Below are 26,296 nucleotides of genomic sequence, written 5' to 3'. Positions count from 1 at the left end.
GAAAGTGGACCCCACCTCCTCTAGAAGTTGATCCAACAGATTTACAACAATTGTCGACCCAACTTCCACAAAAATCACTCCCCCCCCCCCCAAATTTTGTATTTATTTATTTTTTTATTTTGTAGGCACATATGCCTACACACCCTACATTCAATAGTAGTATCTGCACAAATTGGTGGGGGGGGGCATCAGTGGGGGTGACGGGCGAGACGCAAAGCGCTGAGAAGCCCTCTGCCAGAGCTAGAACAAGGCTGCCGAAATTATAATCGCAATAAATTCTGAATATCTGCGTACATTGTCTCACGTATAACACACACTAATGCACTCCCCGTGATGTTTAAAGCTGTTTACGTTTCTTTTTTGTCCAGTACCCTATTTAAGCATGGAATAAATGTAATTTTATCTACATGTTCACAAATCCAACCTTCACATATTGGCCTATTCCTCACTCTGCTGTGAATTGAATGTGCGAAGTTGCGTTGCATATTTACAATATAGGCACATCTACTTTCATTGAGAACGCTAACTCATGATCGTTGAAATTGTGAATTTAATAAAGTATTATGGCTGGCTACTTACATAGTTTTTTAGGGTTATGTTAATCGAGTATGGTGTATGTACCGAAACACTCTTAGTAATAATAAGTCCCTGCCTCTATTCAACGAATTGTCACAATTCAGTGCTCTAATTTGATTCAATATCTACTGCATTTCTTTTACACTGCAGTAAATGATAGTTGCCTCTATTGGCTGCGGTGCACCCACTATATACAACATATATAAATAAAACAACTATATTTAATTTCTCCAGGTATCCTAAGAAGAATTAATATCAATACATGCGGCTCTTTTGTAACTCTTATAAGTAAGACTAAGATCACCATTCATAGGGTTGGAAAGAGTGTTGTTAGTACCGATTAAGTTTGGCCAGGCATACGAGGAGATAGTTTGGGCAGCACCACGCCTGTTTTCATGGTTTGTACACCAGTTATTTATTTAAGGCTGAGTTTACCTAGGGGAGACCCAGAGGACCAGTTTAGAAATATCTCGTCAATGATGTTAGCCATGGTCACAGTGAAGTGCACTAACCACTGCGCCACCACTCCCCACAACACTTCTAACACAATTTGTGGGATTTAAAACATTGTTGTACTAAGAGGAATTTCCAAATGTGATTATTCAAGTCCACATAATTCAGCACGATTGATCCAATATGCTCAGTATCTGTAACTGACTATAATCACACAGGAATGTCTGTCCTGAAGGCTCGTGACGTCACTCCACGTCGACCAGCCCCCCTCATTAATAATCTTTATAAGGTGACGTCACACCACATGGAGCACCCTCCCCCGCATTAATAAGCATTAGCAGGTGACGTCTAGGGGTCGGCACGGTTTGGCTCAAACCACCAAACCGCGGTTTGAACCGAACCAAATCGGTTTGGTTTGGCTCTGTTTGAACTGGTTCGGTTTGGTTTGGGGCTACGAAAACCGACTCGGTTTGGCTCGGACAGGGTGGAACCGGCTCAAACTAGTTTGGTTGGTTGTAAAGGCCGAGTACAGCAATATCAAGGACATGATGACGGACATTCGCAACCAGCGCTACCCAGCGTTGACGACGGACGCGGCGCCGAAGGCGGCGCCGCATGGCGGCATTAACATCCTCTTTGACATGGTCTACGCGCCCAACGCTCACGACGGCGCCGCCTCCGAGGTCGACCGCTTCCTGCTTGAGCCGACTCAGGACCTGAGCATGGACGTCGTCGAGTGGTGGAAGCTGTACGGCGGCAAGTACCCGCGCCTGCGACGCGTGGCCCTCGACTATTTGCCTATCCCGGCGTCGTCCGTGCCCTCCGAGAGAGCAAACTCGGCCGCCAAGCGCTCCTTTCTCGACCGACCAAACCTGCACAAGTGCACGTTCAAGGCCGAGATGTGTGTGCGCTCGTGGGCGCGGATGTTGCCTAGTGTTGGGGTTTCACTGCCATTGAACTACCACACTGCGTTCAAGGACATTGGGCGTGCCAAGCTTGAGGAGATGGCTGTGGACGACATCGTCGTCCAGTACTTGCTAGTGAATCTCAATATGAAGAAAGCCTGCGTAGAAATTAGCGATTAATACACTTGATATTTGTATTGAATGCGAATATTGTTTGCCGCGCATCTTTTCGGTTCAAGCCAACTCAAGAGGTTTGGTTTAGTTTAGTTTGGTTTGGTTCAGTCGTCGCTGGTTTGGTTTGGTTCGGTTTGCTCAATTTGAAACCAGTTTGAGTCGGTTCAAACCGTGCCGATCCCTAGTGACGTCCTGCAAATGGACCCCCTCCCCCTCAATAATAATAAGTTATGTTCTTTTGTTTGTATTATGACTGCAGGTATTGCGGATCTATGCAAACATGACTCCTTGCAAAAAGGTGTCAGTTTTGTTGCCAGATAGAAGGGTAAAGAACCAATTATCAATCATTATAAGGTGACGTCCTCCAAATGGGCACCCCCCCCATGCATAATAATTAGCGGGTGACGTCACTCCACATGGGGGGGGGGGGGCGAGGCGCCTCCTCCCCCCTCCTCGGCATCAACTTACAACCCTCACTACAAAGGCAGAACCCTCACGTCACGCGATCTCCGTAACGCTGTTGAGACATCAAAGTAAAAAAGGACATCATGATGAACAAGGGATTATAACCTTAAAATGAAATAAGTCTGTGTCACCGCGCCCTTTCAAATTGCACACGAATTGATGCAATCAATGTCACGTCGCGGTCTGCTTTTCAGTTGCAAGTTTCATATTTGCTGCAATACACCCGTCCTTGGACGGGCAAAAGGCTAGTACAAAATAATCGTGCTACACTGTGTCAATAAACATCCTCAGCAGCCATGGTCAATCCACTGCTGGATGAAAGCATCCTCAAGCTGCCATTTATACCCGATGACCCTTCAATGTAATAATAATTCACCTTTCCAAAAAACATCAATTGGAATGTGAATGCAGTACAGTTGCCATTTTGCAATTATAATAGTAGCTTTAACAGATTGTTGGGGCAAGTCCTGTGAGCGAGCACCTATGAAGCCAGGCACAGCGCATGAGGGGGTGTGGGTGGCCAGCACCACGCCCGACCGCCTTTGTTTCTCCAGTGGCGATGTCTTTACACAGCACCAGGTACTCTTTTGAGGCTGAGTCGACCTAGGGGAGGCCCAGGATCGGATCAGATAATTATAATCATCTCCGGTGTTGGCTGTGAGCGGGAATCAAACTCGGGTCACTTGGATTCGTAGTGCAACGCACTAACCGCTATAGTACTGCTCCCCATAAACCAATACCGTAGCAAGGGTGTCGTGGGCAGGGTGAGGGGTGGGTAGGGCATGGTGGGCCGGATGGGCAGGGTAGGCAGAGCGTGGTGGGCAGGGTGGGCGGCTGCCCCGGGCACCCCACCGGAGGGAGGTGCCGGCCCAAGCGGAGCCGAATTGTTGGAAATGAAGAGTGCAGTGGTGGTTGGTAGCTCAAAATCTATTTATTTGGGTGGGGGGGGGTCAATGCCATCACTGCAGCAGCGGGGAGGGTACGAGGTTAGCATCTTGCCCCCACACCCCCGACACAAATGATTCAGACCCTAAAACCACCCTTTTCTGTTACTTAACCACCAATTGAAGTTCAACATTTCTGTTTTCCAAAAATAAAATACAATTGCTAACAAGGGAATCTCTTTTTGGCAAAGTTAAGCTACTTCAATAAAGTCAAAAAATTACAGCAGAGAAGCTCCAACCTATGTAATTGTGGCTAATATATATTTTGGAAAAAACCCACGAATGTAAAAGTTCAATATTCATGCTAAACAGGGATTTGTTTTTTTTCGATTCAAAGCTTTCGTGACTGCAGGGATTCATATTCTTGGTTCTTTCGCTAAAGTCACGTAGAAGGAAAAAAATAACATAATAAAAAGAAAACTACATTCTCACGACGTTTCGATTGCAACACAAGCAGTCATCATCAGGTGTGAAAACCACAGCAAGAAAATTTGAAAAAATAGGGACTTGTATGTTTGTTGAACTTCTTTTGCACTGCACGTAGCCAAATCGCACTTATTGAAAGTGCAGGGGACAGACAACAAACTAAACAGAAAACATTATTTGTCTTCCTTTTCTGGATGTCATAAGTGAACAGCTGTTGCACCAGGGTGTGCATTTAAACTTCTGCTTACAGATGCAATGGCACGTACGAAGTTAACGGCCAAGCTCATCCTGTGACATATTAAAACTTATCCTGGAGAATCCTAGGATTTGGTGAAAATACCCATGACAGAGCAAGATCAGACTGCTTCGTTTTTGCAGAAATGTGTGTGACAGTTTGTTTCAAGTGGGACAGAGTGAAAAATCAGCATTACATCACTCGGGTGGCCCTTTCTGTGGCATCTGAAAACTTTTAAATTAAAAAGGGAAAAAATGAATTGGACCATGTGAAAATGTCAAGACACTGTAAAGGTGACTTCTGAAATTTCACTCACGCACGTACAGTGGCTCAGAGCTTGCTATCCAGCGCACATGCACAACAATCCTCGCCAAATATTCTCTCCAAAGAGGCATACATATACACAAACTTACCTATAAACTACTACAGATAGTACATGTCTTCGTTAATGATAAACTTACCTGAAATGCAAGCAAAGAAGCATGCTTGGAATTACATTGGTAGACAGGAAGAGGTACACATGGATGATATAACATACTCAGGTTACTTAAATAATTCTAAATATTTTTCCAAGTGGGCTTGGGTAGGACATGTCACTAGAAGGCATGATGGCCAATGGTCAAGAACATTGAGGAAGTTGCAGCCAAGGAATGGAATTGTATCTGAGAATACTACCACAGAGGAGATGGTGTGATGAAATCAGCTTCTGCAGGTGTTACATATGTAGTGACATAAGAAGGGAGGGGCTGCTGGGGGCTCTGGGATCCCAGGCGAGTCCAGACGCTTAAGCCTCTGGGCGCCAGGCGCTGGGTTCCCAGGGGGTCCAGACGCTTAAGCCTCTGGGCGCCAGGCGTTGAGTTCCCAGGCGCTTAATCCCCTGGGCGCCGCCAACGGGGGGGGGGGGGGGGCTGTGTGTGCTCTGTGGGATGTCTGGTGGCGCACACGGCCCCACCCGTCGTTGGACGAGGCATAAAAGGAGAGCTCCCTGGACGATCGGGGCCCAGTTGTAACTCAAGACCCAAGACCCACGACCAGCCATCTGAAGACCCTGGGATGCTGTGAGAGCCAGTGGTGGGACTCTGGAACTCCCGACTCTACGACCTTGTGAGGGCGAGCGTAGCCAGAGTAGAGTATCTAGAGTATCTAGGCTGTGTAGCTAGGCTGTGTACCTAGGCTGTAACAGAGTATCAGGACTGTTGGAGTGTTGTATTGTAATAAAGAAGTTACATCTACAAGTGTCTCCGGAACCCGTTACACATATGTAGTGTCTCGAAATTACTCACACTGACATGGAGTAACAGGTCACCTGCTTACACTTTATTAATCCTACTCTCGCACCCGTTATAGGCACTCCTTTGACTGCCTTCCACTGTCACCACACACTGCTTCTCCTACTACCCGCTGTCATCTACTCCACACCTCACCTACTCCACGCCTCACCTACTCTCTCCTATCTCGCCTACTCTCTCCTATCTCGCCACTACCCTCTCCTATGGTGTCCCGTACTCACCCATCTGTCCCGGGCGGGGGGTTCAGCCAACACCCGCCCGACGACGGCATGAGGGGCGAGGTCCCATTGACGGCTCGAGCAACCGCGGCAAGATGTCTTCTCTCTTGGTCCCCGACAACTCAACTTTGCTCACGCACACTCCCACTTATTTACCCCTCCTCATTCCAAGTCCTCACGTGCTCCCCACTTAAGCTGTCTCCACGGTGCCTCTCACACTCATTAATCCCTAATCATCGTCCCCATCTCCTGTCTCTCTGGCGCCAACCTCCTGCCCCAGCGCACACACCTGCTCGTCCTCAATTGCACCCGCTCAACCCCTTAATTACTGCCGGCTCTCAGGCGCCAACCTCCTGCCCCAACGCGCACACCTGTTTGTCTTCAATTGCACCCACTCAACCCCTTAATTACTGCCGGCTCTCAGGCGCCAACCTCCTGCCCCAACGCGCACACCTGCTCGTCCTCAATTGCACCCGCTCAACTGCGCACACTGCATAACATTTCTACTCTCGTTAATTGTTTTTTTTACCCTTCTATCTGGCAACAAAACTGACACCTTTTTACAAGGAGTCATGTTTGCATAGACCGCAATACCTGCAGTCATAATACAAACAAAAGAACATAACTCTGATAATGTGCACTGTCCTTGAAGTTGATTGGTCCACACCCGATAGAAGGGTAAAAAAAAAACCAATTATCATATTTTTGCTGGCAAATGAGGTTCCCATAGTGTAGATTTCTACTCTCCACATAAATTATTACATCACATCATCAGCCATGGCTTGATACTGTCTGATGATGATAAATAATTAATATATATGCACGGTAGTGCTGTAATAAAATTATGAGTCAAATCCATAGTACCCATGACTATAATACATTCATGTTTTATTATTATGTTTTTATACCCAGGAATTTTTTGCAGTTGTGGGAAATGTTGCTACTTGTAATCTCAGTTTTATTAATTTGCAGGTATTTTTTCAGTATTGCAATGTTTGGCGAATAGCAGTTACATTGTACCATACATATATATTTTTAGCAATCCTGATTTTATAAACTTAAATGTTAGCCATATAAATAAATACATTCGGATGAAATGCTGGACTTGGGTATACGGTAGCTGCAAATGAAGCAGAAAACGTTAAATCTATAAAAAAAAACTGCAGATGCACTGTGTTGTCCTACAAGGCACATTAAAACATCTATCTGTTTGGATAAAAAAAAAATACTGGAATATATATTGAGTCCGGCACGATGTTTCTTTGCTGTATAACAACGATGTATAAACAAGGTAGGGCTGAACATCCAGCAGTAAACATTAGAGGGAACCGCTAATTATTAGATGAGCGTTGTGTTATTACAATCAGCAAAAGTGGTCTGTGGAAGAATGTGGGCAAAATAATCGCAGGAGCCAATCGTGAGATTATGGCTCAGATGCAAAGAAAATTTTGAGCTAAAACCTCTTTTTAGTAAATACTATTTTTTTGTACACTAATTGTAGCTGATAAAACACAGCCATAATACGCAACAGGGAAAACAAAAGTGTGATGATATAATTTAAATGAATGCAATGGATGATTGTGCCCGCAGATTCAAAACTTTCCTGCTTATGAAACGCTGCTACATAAATTACCTTACTAAATAATACAATATATAATTATGGAAGAATTGCATTTTTAGTGCACCGTAAAGATAGAGAATAATTGCATAAAAAAGTATATATATATCTATATCACGCATGTAGCATTTTAAGATTTTTAATTAAAAGCAGGCATTTTACAAAGGCGCCAGTCATGTCTGGAATGAAAAGAGACATTTGCTTTTCACAAATGACTATCATTGACTGGGATTGAATTAATGAAGCAATAAGGGTTCACAATTACTGAGCCGGTTTCTACAAAGCCTTTTTTTCCCTCGTAACAAACGACAGCTATAAAAAAGAAAACGAAATAATGGTTTATTTAAATGTTGGCTAGGGTCGTATTTCAGTTACAATTTTAAAAACAATAATCAAAATCAATATTATATGGAAACTGTCGTTCAGTGGTAGGGCGGTGGTGCAGTGGTTTTCATCACTGTGTTCTCAGCTCGGCTACCTAAGTTCCATTCCCAGGCAAGGCAAATATCAGCGGTGAGTAATATTTGAAACGATCCTAGCCTCTCCCCTCCACCAACCCGGACTGACCAGTGTGGTAAAAAATGGTGAAACAACCTCCTTGACTAATAGTGAATGAGGATGCCTTTATCCAGGAGTGGAATGAGATTACGCTATCAACTACTCTTTATATATGAACATTACCAACAATATAGTAATCTTAGCTATGGAAATCGTGTTTCTACTCATATCACCATGATTTATGCGATTCTCAAATGTGTTAGTTATTTACTGTTTAATACTTGGTAGCATATGAAAAAATCATAAATGTCATTTCTTTTGGCGGTGTGCTGTGCTACATCTTCAAGAACATTTCCATGTGATTTTTATTTAATGATCACAAAAGGGCGAGTCATGCCGCCTGTTGACATTAAGGTTTATTTCTTCAAGAAAACTTTTGTATACCTATCCACTTTCAAAGAGCAACCTTATTAAGAACAGAGGATGGCATCATTATTCTCGTAATTAAAATCACCCCTGGGTTTCAATCAACGTGAGTGAAAAGCCATGTTCCACGCACACTTTGTTCATTTTTTAAATCAAATCCCATTCAGAGATACATCATTTAAACCATTCTGGGCCCTAATGGCCACAACGAGTTTTTTTTTTGAGACATGCTTTCTGAAAGGTGATAAGTCTCCACATCTTTCTTGTGGTCACCGTGCAATTAACTGCAATGACCTTAGCTGGCCACATGATTATTTTAACCAGTGTGCAGTTTATCTGCAAAGCCATTATTGGCAGCTCTTGCTCGAACCAAATCTCATTTGGCGCCTGGAATCGAGTAATTAAAATACACTAGACAAACACACTCGGCTAACGGGGAAAAATTAGATTGGATTATGGTCATTAGTATACACTTTGTGGGCTGCGACTTACTCAAAGATCTATTGCACGTCTCTTTATTACAAAGGTATACTGGGTGTTTTTAAATGAATGTGGGAGGGTGATTGTCTTAGTGCTCCAGATGCTAAAATGCATTAGCAGTAGAAAAAAAAACCTTCCCACAATATTAGATATACATTTGTTGTGCATGCTCAGCACACAATCTGGCACACTTCAATTTCCCCCAACATATTTCTTTACTTGCAGTAGTCCCCTTCTTCCAATTCTCATGTGTGAATTATGATTGCCGTGGCCAAATAAACTCTTTGAATACTAATTTACAATTTGAAGCTCTCATTAACATGACCTGCATGAAAATAAGAGTTATCGTGCAAAACAAAACAAAACACGGGACCTTTTTACAAATTGATAAATTAACTTTGTCATACCATAAGGCGGGTCCACTAAGCCAAATCCAAAAGAGGCAACATTCAACACATTTGAATACGGGAAGGAGAGGATATTTAATACTCATCGCAAACAAGGCCAAAATGAATTAACATAACACTTGCACATTTTTATTGCTCTCTGCTGCCGCCTTGTTTAATGATGCAACCTTTTGGCATTTCATCTGAATGCTAAAAACAAATAATAATAATATGAGTAGGCAATGTGTGCCAAAGTTAGTGTCCAAATTTGCCAAATTATATTAATTATCTTCTTGGTTCTTTCGGTAAAGTCACGTAGAATGGAAATAATAAAATAATAAAAAATAAAATAATTCTCACGACGTTTCTTTTATTATGTTTGAATTCTATTATTTTATTATTTCCATTCTACGTGACTTTACCGAAAGAACCAAGAAGATGAATCCCTGCAGTCACGAAAGCTTTAAATCGAAAATTATATGAATTACTTATACATTACTTAACTGGGAAAAGCCACAAAGGAGCATTATTGCAACGGACTGGCAAGCTAATGCCCACTTGCAGGCCAGAGCTGTGTTCTCTTTGTACCACACAAGGACAGCTGCCACCAGGGGTCCCCTTGGCAAGACGACTGCAGGGCGCCTCGAGATGTACTGCATTTGGAGACATGGCGCACAATTCATTGATGAAGATGCTAATCCACCGCTCGATGAAAGCCTCCCCATTCCGTGTCAATCATCGGTAGTTGTTTGGCCATACTTCACCACATTTAACAATTTCAGATTGATGAGGGTGGGTCCGAGGACCAGTTCAGAGGTCACATACCAGTGATGTTAGCTGTGGACGGTAATCGAACTCAGGTCGCTGGGCTCACAACGCAGTGCCCTAACCATGACGGCGGCGCTCCACCCAGGAATGCTAAAACTATATTCTTAGGTTTTTTCGGTAAAGTCACGTAGGTAAAACATTAAAATTAATAAAAATTATAAAAGTAAAATAAAATAAAAAATCACGACGTTTCGGAGGCAACACAAGCTTCCGTCTTCAGGTGGAACCGTCACAGCCACGACAGCTGTATCAAGTAAATGTATCAAGTAAATGATACAGCTGTCGTGGCTGTGACGGTTCCACCTGAAGACGGAAGCTTGTGTTGCCTCCGAAACGTCGTGATTTTTTATTTTATTTTACTTTTATTAATTTTAATGTTTTACCTACGTGACTTTACCGAAAAAACCTAAGAATATGAATCCTTGCAGCCACGAAAGCTTCAAATCTAGAATTAATGCTAAAACTACTTTGGGCACAATAACCAGGCGATTGAGACAATCAATGACAGCCACATAAGCGCTGTACTGGTTCTCTTTTAGTGACAGGTATGGAAACAACCCCATTAGAATACAACATTTCGTGTTGTTGTCGTATGGCTACTGTTGATGACGAGACAAGAAAAAATGGGTGTTATCAGATAAACACATTAACGCGTCATGTATGTGTAAGCGAGAGGCTCCGACAGACAGGTAATCATATGAATGCGCTTGTGTGGGAGCTGCATTGTCATACAAGGCTGACCGCTGCATTTTTTGTGGCCATTACCCCCGCCGTGCTAAAGGTACTGATTTGCATTTGAAGGCGAACGACGGCGGTTGTGCCTTTTTGAGATGCCGCGCTGTCTACTTGCGTTGATCAAAACAAAAAAACAAAAAAAAATTGGTCGACACTGAGAGAAGTTTCAGTAAAAATCGGAATGATTGTCTGAAATGTACCGAACACGCGTGGGATAAGCTCCGGTTGAACTAACGCTGGCGAACGGCCGGACAGTCGCCCCATCGAGGAGACGCGACCAAGCGAGATGGACGGTGGCATCTCGGGCAATGTCTGCGGGTATCATCGGCTCTGCTGGACAGTGACATGTGGTGGGCTCTAAATGTTAATTGCGACGACTAAAGGTGAAGAGTAAATGAAGCATTTGAAGGTCACAAGGCAGTATGAGGAACGCGGGGAGGGCATTGAGACACAAATACAATGACTGCAATCAGCAACTGATGCAACGTAATGCAGCATTTGTTGAAAAGCACTGCAGGAATCAATATTGAAACAAACCGATTGTTTTAGAAGAGGGTCACAGTGGCAATCAGAAAGAAACTATACTCAATTGATGTATGAATTCAAAAGTCAAAGTGATTTCCTTGCTCAAACAAGCATGAAGGCAGTGCTCATTTCCATGTGGCAGCTTTTGAGTCAGTGGTGCCATTTCCACATTCCTTCGGTGACAATCACTGTTTACTTGCCATAAAGCAATAACAATTGTATTGACCCTGCAGGGATGATGGGCCGAGTCAACTACCAACCAGGATTTAACTCACAACCTCCTGATTGTGAGCCACTTGCTTCACAACTGAGCCACCTGGCTGGCTGTATTAATACCTTTAAATGTATTCCTGCAAGCCCCTATTAATATGCAATATCTCAAACACGTTTGTCTCCAAAGATTATATTTTCTTAGTACGCTACATCGTTCATAAATGTCGCAAAGTATTTAGCACGACTTTCGGGAAAATATACATTTCCGAAATATAGTATTCGTACTTAAAATCTGACGTTATCTTCCTTGACCTTGTGATATGAATTGATAGGGCATGCTGATCATAGAAAGATAATAGTGACCTTACGGATTTTTTTTGGACAATAAGACCGCTGCCACCGCTGCAATGTTGCGTGTGTGAACAAGAAATCGCCTTTTGACCTACCCAGTGTTCATTTACAATACGAATGGCACTGGGCTTCCAAAAAGGTCTCCTGGATATATTCAGGGACCACCACAGTGTTAAACGCTGTTTGTGAAATACTGCATCCCTCGTCAAATAACTCATTATAGGTGGGGGGGGGGGGGGTGTGCTCGGTGGAATGTAATCTTCTGTGAAGCATTCATAGTAGCTCAAAAATTAATAATGTATCGTGAACATTTCTGGCAACCGTGTATTTAACATTAATATGCGTTGCAATTAGCACTTTATGTTTTATAAACAGTATGCAAAGTGATGCAAAGATACAAAATTGGAAATGGGTGAATGGAAAAATGATGCTTTATGAAACCGTTGAATAGTCAAATGTTATTGTCTTCTTGGGTTATATTTCATTTATATTGATATATGGTATATGCATTCATGTAGGTGATGGTATTTTGGTCCTTAAAATAATAAATACTTCTCCCCATGGTTGCCACATTACAAATAATCCTTGATACATTTACGGTGCTTTAATATCCTGACCACTTCCTCATCGATCAAAAATGTATTTGCACTTTATTCGTGTGGTGTTTGTTTTCACACATTGTGGCCTTCCCGTGTTATGCACAATTTCTGCAAAACCAATCCTGCCAAGTCCATGAAACCAGTTTTTGCACGATTGCTTTTCTGTACGTGGTGGAATGGGTGGAGCCGATTCTCATCATGAAAAAAACCTTCCAGGCAATCCGTCGCTGGAAGAGTGCATCCCGACGTCATCACGCTCACTCCGTCAAACTATAAACTATCAAACTAAAACTATTTTTTTTATTTTACCAGGTAAGGCCCACTGAGAGGTTTTTTTTTTTTCCAGAAGCAACCTGGCCACAAATGATAGCTCAACAAAGTGACTTATCATTTGGCAATTTAGAGCAGCAATATACTCTAAACGCATGTCTCTCAATGTGGAGGGAAAAACCGAAGGACCCAGAGAAAAATCCACACGACCAAGGGAAAACATGCAAACTCCAAATGTACACGTGTCAGGGTCGGCATTGAGCCCACGATCTCCTGTATACTAGGCAGAGGTCGCAAACGGGTTTTGATTCCTTACCCGTACCCGTACCCGGCCGCACCAGGGTCGCAAATGGGTACCCGTTCCCTACCCGTACCCTACCCGAAATGAGTGACAAACGGTTACTCACCAGTGACTCACGGCCTACCCGTACCCGGCCGCACCAGGGTCGCAAACGGCTACCCGAACCCATACCCGGCCGAGTACGGGTAGCTGGGTATCGGGTAGGGTACGGGTATCGGGTACCCGGTTGCGACCTCTGATACCAGGCAATGTAGTTAACATGTTGCCACCGGACCGATATGACCACCTACCCTTATACTCCACCCTACCCACCCATCTCGCATGCAACAACAGCCACCATTAGCCACTCAGCCATGGTGACATCACCACGGCGCTTGTGCCAGGCTATGTGCATGTTGAGGCTATGTAAAGTATTGAAGACTCATTGGCAGGTCAAAGGACAGATCGAGGTGTTATGAGTTGACCGACTGAGAGGACTGGCTGTGCTCCTCACTGTGCCAACTTGCTCTATTGTGTCCATCTGGTGCTCCTGCTCACTGTTGTTTAGTGTCGCTCCTCTGCCCTCCATTGTTGTTGGAGGGCAACTACCTCCAACTGCCTAGTAGCGTTCTCCACACGCCTCCTCCACAAATGCTGCTCTTGACGCTGCTGGCAGTGATCGGCAAGTCCACTCGGCTCCATAATCCTCCTGTACCGCATCAGTCTGTATCCTCTCTAGCCGATGTCACATCTATGGCCAAACAAAAGCTGTTTGGGAATGTGGGCTACATGACCCGGCCAAAGCAGCCTTTGCCTGCCAGAGGAGCTCACTGATAGGACTGTGTCCATATATTTCAAGGAACTGTGAACTCCTCATACGTTCCAGTCTGATTAAACCCAAGATGGATGATAGGCCTGCCAGCCGTAGCGTTTCAAACTGGGGAAGATGTTCTTTTAGAGGGGTCCATGCTTCGCAAGCATAGCTAAGGGAGTACATCACTTTGGCGGAGAAAACTCAGAGCTTCATATTGAGCGAAAAGCCAGGTAGCACACACACAAATGTGAATGCATAGCAAGTCTCACATAAACACACACGCTACTGTGTGTGAATGTGTTTGTCAATTTAGAGGGTGTTTGTTCTGCCCTCCACAAAAGTGCAGATTGTAGCACTAAGCCGCAAAAATGAAGACGGTGTTGAAGATGACAAAGATGATGATAGTGGTGATGTCAACAATAATACTGTTTTTAATGATCTTGACCTAAAGCTTTCGTGACTGCAGGAATTCATATAAAAAATGTTTTGTTCTACGTGACATTACTGAAAGACCCAAAGAATATGTTTTCAATGATATTGAAGATGATAATGGTGATGATAGTCATGACTATTCGTGATGATAAAATAGGATGATAACAATGGTGGTATTGATTATTATTTTAATAATCAATTCAGATGATCATAAATAAGAAATATGACGATAACAATTAGATCCAAGCCACTAAGTGGTGAATGTCATGGTTACGCACGATGGCGGAGAGTGTCCTGCACGGGTGTGGGAAGCTTCCCACATCGCTGACTTCGCCCTAACGCCGCCCTCGCACCGCCCACTGTTGCCGTTCTGCAATTGTGGCGTGAGAAAAGTGGCGAAATAGATGCGGTTTTGTGCACAATGGGCCACATGTATTATAGAATGTGGAGCGGGTCACGTTTTGTATGGAAGCGGACGTCAATCCAACTAAAGTTATGCAACGATAGCCAAAACCCTTCATCTTCATACGTGACAATCCCAGAATACCAAAATCTAAATTAAATGAAGGCAATGGTACACCCCTTCAAGTGCTTGCACATGCCACCACGAGAGTGAAATGCAGTGGGGGCATTTGTTCAACTCTTCCACGCGTGTTGACCAGACATATTGGAAGAGTTGGACGCAGCCTACACTTTAGCCCACCACATTTGACCTGCGGATGGACGTACCGTGGTGCCCCCATATCACATTGCTGGGTGGACGGAGGCTGGGGATTGGAGAAACTTGCACCATTGTTTCGATCTGCCTTGCCGACAGATCTAATAGAACCCGACGACCTCTGAATTGGAAGGTCAACGTGCTGACCATTACACACCACTGCAACCTGTCTGAATGAGCCATTGTAATATATAGGATAAAAAAATTAAAAATAACCTTCTCATGTTTTTTTTCGATTTAAAGCTTTCGTGACTGCAGGGATTCATCTTCTTGGTTCTTTCGGTAAAGTCACGTAGAAGGGAAATAATAAAATAATAATAAATTATTTCTTTCTACGTGACTTTACCGAAAGAACCAAGAAGATGTTTTTTGTTGTTACAAAAATGGCCCCGTTGTGTTGGTGATACTTTTTTACTGCAATGTCCTACGATGGAAAAGAGGCAGTTTTAGCATGAAAGTGTCATTATTGTACTGTGCATTATATCAGTGTGATAGAGAACCTGATTGTAAAATAACTTATCGTCCAGCTGGATGCTGGGGCAGGTTGACATTGAGTAGAGTAAACGAGAGCGGTACAACTGATTGTACACTCGACTTGGAGCAGCCAGTTTTATTTTTAGATCCATCAGCTATAAAACTGTGGCGGAGTTTCCGTAGACTCCACAGCTTCGGAGAATATATCTATTCGGGCATAGTATTTCATGATGATACTATGTTGACCAATGTACACAAGCACAAATCACAAAGAACTCAACACACCTATCAATTAAACTGCCCTAAATGGAATCATAAATAATAGATGACGTTTTGGGCAATTAACCTTTTTCATAGTAGACATCCCTCTGCGATGATGAAGGGTCAAGAAGGGCCATTTCCTGAAGTGTCACCTATTTCAATTTTCGCCCTGTTAAGGCATTATTATTATTATTGATGAAAATACGGAGTTTTCGTCATTCTGGCATAATCCTATCCAGTTATGACAGTACAATTTGAATACAGTTGCTTGCTCACATAATGTGTAAACGTACATATATGTATAAGGCAATAGTCTTGAGGCAATGCGGATTAATTTTATTTGAAATCCATTATCAGATTACAATTTCAAAGGTGGTACAAAAGGGGGATGTTCCAAACTGATTTTAAAAGAAAAGAAACAAAAATATGTTTGCAATGAGCTAATGTGGAGGCATATGTCCGATTCTGCGTGCGCATGTTGAACTTGATTCGTTCATAGCCAACACCGTGCTAATCGGAGGTGCGGGAAAAGCGCAACAAACTAAACACAACAAACAGTTCTGTTTTCAATCTAGATTCGAACGTTCATAGCTCCAGCAGTGGCTTCTAATATTGGAAGGAAAGGCGTTCCGGATGGCAACAGAAACGCATTTGAAAGCGCGAAATGTGGTGTGATGATGACTCGGTTGAAGGTAAAGGTGCCGGTCTGAAATTGCTTGCTCAGGCTGCTGCTGGTGAAAGGGCTTCTACTAGTAGGGTGTTGACGAGAGCTTCTCTCGAGGGCATTTGGCCTACTTTTATATTGCTGGATAAAAGTGTTGAAAGAGGTGAAAATAAATTTCGATTTAAAGCTTTCGTGACTGCAGGGATTCATCTTCTTGGTTCTTTCGGTAAAGTCACGGCTGCTTGCGTTGTGGCCGAAACGTCGTGAGAATTATTTTATTATGTTTTATTTTTATTATTTTATTACTTCCCTTCTACGTGACTTTACCGAAAGAACCAAGATGAAGAGGTGAAAATACTTTACTCCACTTTATGCAACCTGCACATTGACAATCTCCTATCCTACGGGGGTGTATTAATATTATTTGGGTCTTTCGGTATTAATAATGCAATTATGCGTTAAGAGAAGCTACATTTTTAAAACAGAGTAGTCAATGTGAAACCATGCAGGCTTTATTAATGTCCCACTTAAAACCTTTGAGCAGCCATCGAATTTAAGTTGGTTATGATGCATGTAAATTAGTCATCTTGCATTCCGCGTAAATGTCTTAATGCTTTTGCGTTAGTGTAGCTAAGGATGTCATTATGAAGCTTAAAGCCAACGTTCTTGGAAACATTCAACATACATAACCGTTTAGGCACTTACAATGTTTGTTCAACGGTACTTATTTGACTCGAAACAATATATCATTAAACCAACCAATTAAAAATGCAATGAGAATAACATATATGAGACTGTGTGTTCATTCAAAATAATTGATTCAAAATCATTTACAGTTTAGGTAATTGGAAGGGCAAACATTGCACTCAATGTATATAATTATGTGCATGTGAAGTACGGTCAATTATCTCTGGACGCCTGAAAGCCTATAGCTACAGCCATTTTAGATATGCAAAATTTCCCAAGCACCCATTATTTCACATTACCAGTGGCTGGGAATTTAGCATCAGTGATGTGCGCACGAGGGTCTATGATTAGCATGTGCCCTTTACAGTTGGCTGTGGCCTTCGACTCCAGAGTGTCTTCCAAACCTGGCCAGTGAAAGATCATGCATTCCAGAGTTTACTTGAGCAGGTACCTCTTCAGATTATACAGTGGCCTTTCTGGGAATTCCCTCGTCTCAAAATTGCCGCAAGACATGCTGCAGAGCGGCGAGAACGGAGACAAATTACAAACCAAATGCATTTTCGCTCAATGAAAGTCTAATCGAATGCATCTGCTCGTCACCCCTAAAATTTGAGATTGCATTGAAAACACACACAAGGGCTGTGCCCATGACATACCAATTGATTTATACAGACGCAGAGCCACCCCCCAACCTCCACTTACAGTAATATGTACTTTATTGTTCATGAATCAATGCACGAAGGTCAGATAAAATGCCAATAGCATTGCAAACGAATGTGGAGTAATTATGCACTTTGTAAGTCTGCTGGTGTTGTTGTTTTTGTCTTATAGAAATAAAATGCAATGTCTCTAGGTTCTATGAAAATATTAGAGTAAACGGCGTATGTTTTGACTGCCATATACACGTTTAGCCGATACAATGCTGGATGACGGGATCCTCATACCAAGCGGGTCGTCGTAGGCGTTATTTGACCAAAGCTCACCCCCATGGTCAATGTGGGTTTGAGAAGCGTGTGAAGATATAGTGGTCGTGAATTATTTGTTGTGCAATCGTGTGTACATAGGCATGTAGATAAGCTGTCCTCGAACTGGCACGCTACATTTGTGCCATCCTCGTGTTTACTGTTTGCCAGCTCAATGTGTGACCAATGTGGAAAATTGAATATTGTAATTGATCATTTTCCATGCAGCTGACATTACCTGCAGTGACCGCACCTGCTGTGTAAAGAAACAAAAACCATCTGCTCAGATATTTATGTCAAAAAGATTTGTCCCTTTAAAAAAAATCCCCTTTATAATTGATGACATTTATAATACTGTGCAGTAATTGCTGTATATATGCACGATGCAGTCAACATTTCCTAATATGCTCATTCTTTTTATAATTCCAAAAAACCTTGCAAAGATACCTTAACTATAACCCAAGCTGTATATTCTACATTAAACATGCACAGTATTAAAATTTCTGCATGCATTCGTTTCACCCCTTTGTGCATGTCTGTGCATACCCGTAAGTGTACACTGCTTGAATGAGAAACGCTTGGCTTGCCAAATTCAATCCTCCAGGTAATTGCAAACGAAGTTACAAAATGACTGAATAGTCAATCATGGTCTCAAGGTGCAGCCGGTTCTGCTTTACAAACGTGGCCAACGAGATCAACCTCAATTAACAGCAACAGATGCAGCATTCATCAGCTGTCAATATCATCATTAGAGTGGCAGTCAAGTGGCTGCCCACAAGCCCCAATTCCAAGGGAGACATCCGTATATTTACGTTTTACCCTGACTGCTGCATCCCAAGTACCAGGCGCTGTTCAAGACTTGCCGTATGCAGTTATTATAATTTATTTGCAATGTACTTCATGTTCATTTATTCTGAAGAGTGAAGACATTAAAATTCCATTAGCCTGCTCATTATTGAGGACATTGTCTGATTTAAAATAATGCACAGAATGTAGTGCCTTTAAATATATACTTTATAGGGGAGTAGAAGTGAGTTTTAATTGCCTCGGTTAATGGACTTTATCAGTTCTTTTTTTACGCTCAAGTATTCCGCAGAGATGGTATAATGACCCATTCTGGACTAGTAATATTAACCTGTCAGTTAGCAATACATGGACACCGGAAGAAGGGTAATTTTTGAAAATGTAAGGCTTTCCAACATATTTCTGGCTACTTTAATATAAGGCAAATGTACTTAGTGGCCTGCCTTACTTAAATCACAATGTACCACAGGCAATGATACATGAAATGATTTTGCTACCATTAACCATGCCGCAAAAGCCGGACGGAATATATTTAGTGCACCAAGAACGACCCAGTACATTACTGAATTCTACAGCAGAAACACTTGTAAAGTATGTACCATGTGAGAACAAACCAATCAAAGCATATATTGAATTCTATTTCTCGACTTATAATCAAACACATCACAAATGCAGTATTGAATAACACATGTTGATAACGATTGTGAGTGATTGACAGCTGATATTTTATAGTCTTTGGTTTTATGAGCTCCCTGTAGACAATTTTAAAGTAATTTACTCCATGACAAGGTGTAAGACGGAAAACTAGCAAATGTGCTTTTATTTTTTTGAACACAATAATACATTGATTACTTTTATTCTCATACATAAAAAATAACCCATAATTATTTTAGAGACCTGAATGTTTTTTTTTACTTTCGCTTAAGCCTGCAAATGTTTTTTTTTATGATACTGATCAATGACAAATGTAAGAATTTGGAGGGATTAATTGTGGGTACTTTACAAGCTCAAAAATTGTATCTTTAAAGCTCGCCTTGATTTTCTATTTTTTCTACAATTGGTCTCCTGCGAAGAAGCACACCGCAGTGCTTCAGAGTACACGGCCCGTGCGTTGAGATTAAATTCAGAAACTGGCACCTTGCCTGCAGCCGGGCTTGATAAAGTGCACCATATAATCGTCTCTAGGGCTAATATGGTCATACTCATTGCGTTGATTGACAGTCGGATTTGCCGTTACAGATCCCTCTGCAAACACTGAGTGCTCCTCCTGGATACGAGCCAATTCCCGCATCTCCTCCGGAGGAGTCCTCACAGCAGCAGCAGCAGCTGTCCTACTATTCACAACCTCCGGTGGCCGGCCACGGAATTCACCCAGCGCAGGCGATGCTGTCCGCTCACGGAGCGGCCCTCTCCACGCAGGGGTCCCAGGCGTGCCGGCACCTGCCGGGGCTGCCCCCACCAGCACCGTCACCGCGTAACGCGCTTCTTCTGCCCCTACAGCAGCAGCAGCACCACGCCACTGCCGTCACCGACAACCTCATCCCAGGCATAGTGCAGGCTGCGTCGCAGCACGGCATCGCTGAGCAGCAGAGGTAATGCAGCCGAGAGAGGAATCAAAAGAGTGGCAAAGCAAAGCAAAATCGGAGTTCTAGAACGAGTGCGTGTACATACAAAGACAATGATCTCTCCCCCCCCCACCCCCACGCCACCCCACTTATCCGTACAGACTGTTGGGTAAAGAGTGCTGTTAGCGAGGACCTATTAAAGGCTGACAATGATGCACAAGAGGGTGATGGTGCCAATATCAAACAGGGCAGCTCGGAGGAGTGGATGAGTGCGTGTGTATGTACCGTATGTGAACGCATACAAAGATTCCCAGAGGTTATTATACCCCTCCGGCCATGCAGACTGTTGGGGTAAATGCCGCGAGTGAGCAGCAATTAAAGCCGGCATAGCGCACGAGGGAGGGAGGGCTGTGATGTGGCCAACACCACTCCCAGCTGCCTTTGTCTTTTTCCCGGGAACTGATGTTCACACATTGCGCCAAGTACTGAGTCAACCCAGGACCGGTTGAGATAATCATCACGGATGTTAGCGGTGGCCGGGAATCGAACTCAGGTTCACCGGGTTCGTAGCATCCTTGCTCCTAACCACTGCGCTACTGCTCCCTTACCCACGTGTGCAGACACAGATTCTAACGTGCGCGTAATCTTTATTTTCAATAACCCTTATGGGAGAACTTTAAAATAAATATATAATTGGTCTCTTATTTTATAGTATCAATGTCTTTGCACCACCCCATTCAAAACAAACAAAAACTTCAAAAACATTTCATCATCTCTTTGACAAAAAGACCCTTAGAATGTTGGCATTGAACAGCATTTCGGTTAGAAACAAGAATAATTCCACAACATACGGAAGGGAAGAAAAAATATCCAAAATAAATAAGTGTGCAGCATTATCCACTGCTGGATGAATGCCTCCCTAGAGGCTCACGAACATGTGCTGTTATAATCCACCGCACACCTGGACCTCCCCACTGGTCGCCTTAGCATGAATAAATATCAACAAAACATTTCACCAATACCAATTTTGTTCCAAGTTTTGAAATAGGTACAACAATACAAGTGCATTTATTCTCACCACGGTATTAATTTCAAACATTTTAATTGGTATGAGTTTCTGAATACCAGCTTTATATACTGCATGTGTATTGCATTTGAAAGTTACCCTTAGGACTGTTAGGAAATGGTGTTTTGGAAGGGCATTGGGTTAAATGTTTACTCCACCGTTTGGATGAAAATATGTTAGTGTGGTTTTACTCCAGACTTCCCAAGTCAGACGGAGTCATAAAAATGAATTATGCATGACAGAACAGTATACATCACCACATCAGCAGTCCTGGTCACGCCTGATGTGGGAATCCTGAAAATACATTGGCCAACAGGTTTCCCACCACATGTGGAGTGAAAATTAAACCCTGGACCACCCAAGCCTGAAAATGTGTAATGTTTCAATGTGCGTTTCTATCCCAAGGGAAGGTCCATGCACCTACACTGAAAATACTATTGAAATTTGAAGAGGCTGAATATTCCCATCAAGAATATATGGACAAATAAAGATGATCAAACTTTTGAGCATCTATTGGGATCGCAGAGTTAAACGTGAAGCAAGCATCGTCAAGACGTCCCAATAACATAACAGCAAGCCACGTAGAATAATCGTGTAAAATACAACACGTGGGCGAAAAAGAATATATTTTATTGATGCTTGACAAACGTTGAGCATCTCGATTTTGAGTTTCATGTACATATATAAAAAGTAACATGATAAAAATAGCAAATATTATTAATGCCGAAACTAGACTGCATAGGCTGATTGTGTTATTGTTTAAAGATATTTGAAGTGCAGTTTTTATTCAAACAACACGTGCTAACCTGAGAAGCATTGCAATTAGTATTGTATTGTCATGTTATCACTTAAGCCATTACACACTTGAGTGAATATCAGTGTACGATAAAACAGTTGTTTGTTGTGTAATTGTTTTCTTTTAAGTTTCTGGAGACAAGCAGCATTAGAAGTTGAAGCATTTGTACTATTGAGCCGCTGACTGAGTGGTGTGTGTGTGTAATATATAACATTGGGGAAGCACCTTAAGCCATGTGAACATTCGTTGACTATTAAAACATGAACTTAGACGTTCCAACATTGGGATATGGGCCAAAGTGGCATATCCCCTTCAGCATGAGTTTCCACAAGCAGAACCTTTGGCAACTCATAAGGCATATTTTGCATGACAGAGTCGATACGTGTATGTACTGTACATAGTAAGCAAAACCTCTGGGGGAAAAGGGTTGAGAAAAGGAGGGCATATTACCGTGAGGTCATCAATCTTAAAAATAATAATTCAATGGGAGAAACCTTAAGTTGTAAGAGGATTTGTGGTAATGAGTCAGCCTGCACTAATTGAGAACGCAACGTTAATGATAGCTATCATTAACTACAGTTCAATGTATCTGCTGTATCAAACCTGCAGGCACATTGGTATTTCTCATCTTTAAAAAAAACTTAAATAATGTGTATGTGCCAAATGTAATACAAACATAGTTACATTTAGTCTAGGCATTAAACGTTTTTTCACTGGTTTGTTCTGGTTTTTTGCTCTTAGAACTTTAAATGTTTCCGTGTCAATGTTTTATGGCTTTATTGGTTTTGGTTTAGTTCTGAGAGCTGTTGAAATTTTGTTTCATCACACCGTAAGTGACATTTAAGTTGTTGTAGAGATGATGTTTTGTATGGTTACTATGGTAAATGAGCAGATACCAAACTGTTGAGTGAATATTTCTGTAAGCCTAGCTGTATACAATTAGAGTGTATTTGGCACCAATTTGTTTCTATTAAAGTATTTTAATTAACCTGTCATGCTTCTTATTTTTACACGTGTTGTACACGGAAATATTCTCCGCATTAATTAACATTCATAACGACTATTCACGATGTTTTTCTACATCAACAACATATACTCTATCTTGTAGATATTAACACAGGCAAAGAAGTACACTATTCTGCAATTTATGTAACATTTAACGTTTTATATATACAAATAACATCCATGAATAAATAGAAGTCCAAAATATCTATATTTCATTATAAAAGTTGGTCATAAAAGCAACATTGCACTTTTTATATAAAACTCGTATCCAAATGTGTTTCCCTTATACATTGATATCTAACTTATCGTTCGAGAAACATTGAGAAAACAATTCACTTCACATGGCAAGAATGGACCATGGTTGGATCTCTTTGGTGGGTGACAGATTCTATGCAGGAGGGACACATTATTTAAAATTGGATACTCTGACACTAAAGCACTCATGGTTATAGACACTGGAAAAAAATACTGCATTGAGAGAGACCAACAATAAATACATCCATACATTTTACAGCAACATTGTGACTCCAATGCACCACACGTGTTGCTTATTCATGTAGAATGCACTCAACTGGAAAAATATATATATATTTAAGAGCAGCGTAACATGGTGTTTGCACAAAACTGGAAAAGGCTCTGACAAGCATGGCATAGGTATGGTCTCCATGGTTTACCAGGTAGGCCTGATTGACAGCCTTAAGTACGGGGCGCGCGAGCCACGGGGTGAAAGAGAGTGCCTGCATTTGTCTTCATGCTCCGTGAACTGTGACATTCACGGTTTCCCGGAGCAAGACCTGTGCACAGCGTGCAAACAGTGAATCCATCCTATCTGAAGAGAGTAAACCTGTTTCGCATGGAACCCCAGCTTTGCCGATCAGCAGGCCGAGCGGCTTGGAGCAGCGCGGACGTAAAGTCGCCGTGAATCATCAAAGCGCAAATGTACACTGGCCACAAGGAAAGGCCTGTGGCTTCTTGCAGGCTACTTTACAAGACCATCTCGCTTGCAAAGAACGGCACTGCAGTTGTAAAGCTTAAAAAAATACCCTTTGGATCTCATCATCGGGGACATTCTGCACAAATTGTCCTACTCCTAGCGCTGGCACGTTTTTTTTTTCGTACGACATCAAGACAACACAAATTAAAGATCAAAACGCAATGGTACACATACATTGTTGGCATTTTAACGAGAAGTACGTGTGATTAATGCAGACTTGACTCCTTGCAAAATGTTTCTATTTGGTACTTTTCGTTTTTTCGGTAAAGTCACGTAGGCAAAAAATAAAATTAATAAAAATAAATAATAAAATAATACATTCTTCATTTGCTAATTAATTTTCTTAATTTTAATTTCATTTTTGTACCTACGTGACTTTACCGAAAAAACTAAGAGTATGAATCCTTGCAGTCACGAAAGCTTAAAATCTAGAATTTCTATTTGGTGTTTGAATATCTTAGGGGCCATCCATAAATGACGTCACGCACCTAGGGGGGGGGGGGTCAGACATTTGTGACGATGTGTGACGACAACACGTTCTACTTAATTAAATAGACTTTATAATAAATGTTTTCTCCTACAACATCAGAGTGCAGCGGTACATTAAATACGCACTACAATAACAATAGTTTAAAGCGATTTGAAGCATGTTTTATTTTTGGGGGGGCAGAGCTTTGTGACGTCATATTTGAGGGAGGGGGTCTGATTTTTTGTGACGCCGTGTAACGAGGGGGGGGGGGGGTCAAAAATCGTCCAAAATCGCGTGACGTAATTTATGGACGGCCCCTTAACACCTGTTTTATTTCCATAAAGAGTAAAACCTATTCTTATGTTTTCATAATGATACACATGTTCTGCATGTAACAGTTGTGTTCGTGTATATAGTAATTGAAAGATAAAAAGTTTCACCCACTCTTATGTCATACATTTATATATCTATTTTGTCTTAACCTACGGTTTGCAACAAATTTGTACAATGTGTCCAATGCGTAAAGAACATAAACACGTCTAAATAACAACGCATTTTGGAGGGAATGGGTAGGAAGACCCACAGTGCAGAGCACAATGTTTTATCAACCCAGTGACCTGTGTTTGCTTCCCAGCCACATCTAACAACGACGAAGAGTGATGTCTGAACCCATGTGCACCAGCGTGGTGAAGTATGGTCAAACAAGCCCCATGACCAACATTAAACATTTTTATTATTTCCATCCAGAAGTTGATTTACCAAAGGACATAAATGATTAATCAGACACAGTGCTAAAACAACCTTATAGCAGAGGTGCACAAATCAATAATGCCATATGCAGTTAACACACTTAGAGTAAATTCTTTCACGATACAACCTTGTTATACATGGGCACCACGGTGAGAAGATGTCATCGCTCTCGCCTGGTAAGGAGGAGAGCCGTAATATGTGGAGTTCACGTGTTCTCTCCCCCCACCCACCCACCCATCCCCACGTGGTCGCGTGGCTGTTTCTCAAGGTTCCTCCGGTGTATCTCTCCACATTTAGAAACGTGCGTTTGAGATTATTTGGCGGCGACGATACATTCCCACACGTGTGATGATATCAGCCACAACGATGAGCTATTGCGTGTGTGGCCGTGTCGCCTCTGAAAAAGAGCCGATTGCTCAGTGGGCTTTACCTGGTAAATAAAAGAGTTAAACAAAATGTACGTTTCACGGATTCATCATAGTTGCTGCTCTAACAAATACATCTCCCTTCATTTCCACCTAATTTGTGTGTTTTTAACTTAAATTGTTGTTATTCAAACAACGCTTCACTCATATGTGCAATCACAAATTACAAGCGTTGTAAGGAAAACTCCGGAAAAAAAGCATTTCCTTCTGTGTTTCGTTAATGTATCAAAGATGGTTGCCAATTTGAGTATTAATATTTATGAAGTAACACCAAGCGTGAAATAGCAGCGTGAGCGATAAAAAAAGCCGAGGCAAAGAAAAATAAATATAATAAGATTAATCATAACCCCCCCCCCCACCCACAGAATACATGTATACCTTATCATACAATGATTTGATGTGAGTCCGTACTTTATAAAATGCATTGAGGAATATCAACCTTTGGGTTATCAGCATTCCTATGAACAGCTGCCCACCTTTCCAATACTGGAGACTATGTAACTTTATTTTTTTTAA

The 26,296-nt window shown here is 42.0% G+C and overlaps 1 protein-coding gene across 2 annotated transcripts in view; it reads left to right on the top strand.

The window, feature by feature from the left end:
* Positions 1-23,286, top strand: part of LOC133345560 (leucine-rich repeat transmembrane neuronal protein 3-like) — a 38,868-nt gene extending 15,582 nt beyond the window's left edge. Inside the window, exon 3 of one of the 2 annotated variants that reach the window (XM_061556451.1) lies at positions 19,950-23,286. In XM_061556451.1, coding sequence (XP_061412435.1) covers positions 19,950-20,306 — 357 coding nt within the window. In that variant the 3' untranslated portion in view covers positions 20,307-23,286. Of the gene's footprint in view, positions 1-19,931 lie in introns of both variants that reach the window. The other variant, XM_061556450.1, reaches the window with a different exon arrangement.
* Positions 23,287-26,296: the final 3,010 nt, after the last annotated feature.

This window comes from Lethenteron reissneri, chromosome 22 (genome assembly GCF_015708825.2).
Source record: "Lethenteron reissneri isolate LAM-NWPU_2019-01 chromosome 22, ASM1570882v1, whole genome shotgun sequence".
Taxonomy (NCBI): Eukaryota; Metazoa; Chordata; class Hyperoartia; order Petromyzontiformes; family Petromyzontidae; genus Lethenteron; species Lethenteron reissneri.
Note: the sequence above shows the minus strand (reverse complement) of the source record. Positions and strands in the feature narration are given on the sequence as shown.